The sequence below is a fragment of the Temnothorax longispinosus genome, unplaced genomic scaffold (assembly GCF_030848805.1).
Source record: "Temnothorax longispinosus isolate EJ_2023e unplaced genomic scaffold, Tlon_JGU_v1 HiC_scaffold_703, whole genome shotgun sequence".
NCBI classification, from domain to species: domain Eukaryota; kingdom Metazoa; phylum Arthropoda; class Insecta; order Hymenoptera; family Formicidae; genus Temnothorax; species Temnothorax longispinosus.
Genome location: NW_027270565.1, coordinates 1,064 through 5,030, shown reverse-complemented (window position 1 = coordinate 5,030; position 3,967 = coordinate 1,064). Strand labels below are relative to the sequence as shown.

General features: G+C 39.9%; 1 protein-coding gene across 1 annotated transcript; it reads left to right on the top strand.

The window, feature by feature from the left end:
- Positions 1–659: 659 nt before the first annotated feature.
- LOC139824948 (uncharacterized) lies at positions 660–3,222 on the top strand. Its single transcript, XM_071797497.1, has 2 exons — positions 660–2,611; positions 2,687–3,222. Exon 1 carries the CDS (start codon positions 708–710, stop codon positions 2,433–2,435), a length of 1,728 nt encoding a protein of 575 aa, XP_071653598.1. The 5' UTR covers positions 660–707; the 3' UTR covers positions 2,436–2,611; positions 2,687–3,222.
- The last annotated feature ends 745 nt before the right edge of the window (positions 3,223–3,967 follow it).

Sequence of the window (3,967 nt, the reverse complement as noted above, 5' to 3'; positions counted from 1 at the left end):
TTATTTATATCAATTAATGACAAATATTCACGAATTACAAGAATTAGCTCGGGAATGTCTAATCGCATCAAAAATAAAGTCTAAATATTATTATGATAGAAAAATAAATCCTCAAGCATTTCAAGTAAATGATCAAGTTTTTCTTTTAAGTGAGCCAAAGAAAGGAAAATTAGGCGATCAATATTCAGGGCCACACATTATAACAGACATTTTACCTAACGGTAATGTCAAAGTTTTTGTCAAAGGAAAACCAAGAATTGTTCATGCTAACAAAATTCGTAAAACGAAACATTAAGAGATTGAACATGTACCGCGAAACATTTTCAATCTCAGATTTACTAATAATATCTTTTATATTGTATTTAAAACAGATGCGGGCAATAATCTGCCTAACTGTCATCGGAATTCTCTCCGTACGAGAAACCTTCGGAATACTCGGATATGATTGTGGAACAACGAACTCTAATATAACGACCGTATCACTATTAGATATAGGAGAATGCAATATACCACTAATGGAACCGCATGTAGAAGGAATAAGTATTCAGTTATTGCAATTGTCAAAATACGATTCAACCAATGTAATTCAATGTAAAGTTTCTATTTCACGAACGATTTACTATTGCGGAATGCATTCTTATGTAGCAACTGTAAGTAATGCGCATGCAGAATATATAGTCGACACAACGTTAGATCAATGTAAAAATATGCACAGAACGGGCATACTAAGCCTAAGCGTAAATAAGGTAATCCACGGATTAAAAGTAAATCAGACGACATCGCGACCCATCACTTTTGCGGGGTCTACATCGACAGATGGAAAATGTTCAGGAGTAGAATATTCAGATCCTTATGGTACGTGGCAAGATGTGGTTGTACAAGGAATAGTAACAGTTAGCTTAAGTACTCATCAAGCAGTAATTAATATTGAAACGAATCAAATCCATTTAAGAACGGGAACTGTTTGTCAATATGTAGACGGTAATTGTATAGATATTGAAGGAAGATATACTTATTGGGAAACTATACCTAATGATTATTGCAAATTCAGTCATTACGACGTATTGTATGAAGGAAAAGCAAAGAAAATGGTTAGCGAAACGAATGATAAACTACAAATACTATATTCCTTGTCGACACAAGATGTCACATTCGCACTTACGCGAATCGGCGAAGAGGTTCTTTGCGGATACACCCTAATTAAAACAGAACACCCAAAACTTGTAATTTTAGAAACAAATAAAGGAGATTCTTTTGCACGTAAAAGACCATTAGCTATTGAAAACATAGATATTTTTGCCTACGTAAATTCAAAATTTGTTTATGTAGAACGACACATTCGCACACAAATGAATCGCTTATACACAGACGTATTAAAACAACGCTGCAATTTGGAACGGCAAGTGATGAAAAACGCGCTTAGCCTTGCGATGCATGCTCCCGACGATTTCGCGTACCAAATCATGAAAGGCCCAGGATACATGGCCGTGATTTCTGGAGAAGTAGTGCACATAACAAAATGCACCCCAGTGGAAGTAAAAATACGCCAAACCAGAGAATGTTACCAACAATTGCCTGTATCGAAGGGAAACGAAACATATTTCTTGACACCCCGAACGCACATACTCTTTAGAACAGGAATGCAAATCTCGTGCAGCAGAATACTTCCTACAATGTACCAGCTAAACGACGGATGGTACCGCATTACACCGAACGTAGAATACAGCAAAGCGCCCATGATAATGGAACCGATGACCAAGCCTACCTGGCATTACAGCGATCCAGGATCCCTGGCTGCGAGCGGCATTTACACTAATCAGGACCTCGAAAAACTGAGGGATCACATAATGTTTCCCGCCGAAAAGGTCGGAATACTGAATACCGTAGCACGAGGCGTAAAAGGGGAACCGATTATAACACAAGGAATATCACTCTCTTACCTCTTGGATGAGGACTCCTTGCAGAAAATCACAGAGAACGCCTGGAGGAAAATCTGGGGAGCGTTCTTAATTTTTGGCAATGCAACCGCAGGATTAATCGGAATGTACTTCTTCGCAAGGACGGCAAAGCTGATAATTGACACAATCATACACGGTTACGCACTACACACTATATACGGATGGTCAATACATCTAGTCGGAGCACTGTGGGACTCGGTGACCAATTTACTACTACATCTGGCGCGAGGGACATCGAAGGATGACAAAAAACAGGGAAGAGAGGCAGGAGCACCCCCGCTCCCGGTCGAACAAGAAAAAACTGCAGCGGACACCGAGCACACACATGTCGCACATGCACACGAACACGAACACACACACGCACATACTCAACTTTTACGATCTCCTTCATATCATATTGCTATGCAAGGCAATGTGGAAAATGCAACGAAATCTAGTGTCCGCAACGGAGCTCACAATACGTATCCACAGCTATAAAATTTTTTCTTTCTTTTTCTCTCACGTTTTGTTCCTTCCGAGGAAAACTAAAGTAATAACATAAGTTAGGAATAAATGTAAAATCCGAAAACTCGAGCGTTGGCCAGTACGATCTTAACTCTCGAAGAGCGCACAAGCCACATAGTTATATCAATCGCTGTTTGTTATAAATTCAGGTAAACAATTATATTATACACTAGAATAAGTTTAATTATAAAATTGTTAGTATCATGTGTTTGTTATAAATTCAGAACAAAATGCCCGACCAGTCAAAATTGCCGGACCTAGAAAATATATGTGGCGAAAACCAGCCGCAAATATTAGACGTGCCGCCTCGAGCAGAACACGAGGGGGCGCCGGGACATAGAGAGCTAGCACGCGAGTTGATAGGAAATATCTTTAGAGGACGGGCCAGGATCCGAAGGGCTCTTCGACGACCGGGCCGTCTCAACCAAGCGGACCAAGGTGTGTTCCAGGACGCATACTTAATATCGCGGCACCAAGCAATCGCGGGCCTAAATCAAGCCCTGTTTGAGGAGCTCGCAGGACCTCCTCAAGAATTTCCTGATGGAGGTCGAGGGCGACCCCTCGTCGATCCCCCAGCCGAACCAAGGGGGCGAGCCAGAATCATGGCTGCAATCATCGAAATGGGACGGCAAATGAGGATGGCTGGTCAGGGACATGGTGCTCCCATTCGGCGCGAGTAAAATAAAATTAAAAAAAAAAAAAAAAAAAAAAATGATAAAGTGGACTTAATTAGTAATAAATTTTTTTTTTATTTTTCTTTTCCTATAATTTTTTTTTAGTCCACACATATGTAATTTTTTCTTATTATTATTATTATTACTTTTTCTGTATCATTGTTCGGTCAAATATATTATACCTATACACGAATCCACCACTCTTCTTTTGAATTATAAGCGCACAATTACCCTTTCTTTAAAGAAATATATATAACATAAAATAAGCCTCGAACCGATACCTAATAAACGGCGACGCGTTACACAACATAAACGAACAACATTAGTTGCCTTATACACGTTTTCTTATATATTATTATTGCATTGTCATACACAAATTCAAACTTCTACTACCGTCTATCGTAAAATAAGACAATAGAAATAAGCGCGAAATATTAATGCGAGCGAAATTAATCCAAAAGCGTAGCATAAGTACATTATACTATTTTATATTCATACGTGGCAACATAACGTACCACGTATGACTTAAGGGGGAAGGTGTTACGTACGGAAATTTTATATTTCCGACGACGCACGTTAAAAGTTTTGAACGCTTAGACGACGCACGCCAGGCTCGGAATTCCGAGGAAACGGCCGGGTTAGTGTAAATGTTTAGATTATCTTATCGGAGTCCGTTGAAGGGCTGGGGGCCAGATGGGCCCAAAACTACGCTTCTAGAATGTTCTAGAAGCTTCTAGAATACCTCCCCCCTTAGGACGCGTAGGAAAAAGGCGGGAATCTCGCGCGGGAGATTCCGGTCTTTTTCGGGTATAAATAGGGCGAAAAAACGCC

Coding starts and splice junctions, on each gene's coding strand:
- LOC139824948 (XM_071797497.1), top strand. CDS start 708: ATGCACAGAACGGGCATACTAAGCCTAAGCGTAAATAAGGTAATCCAC.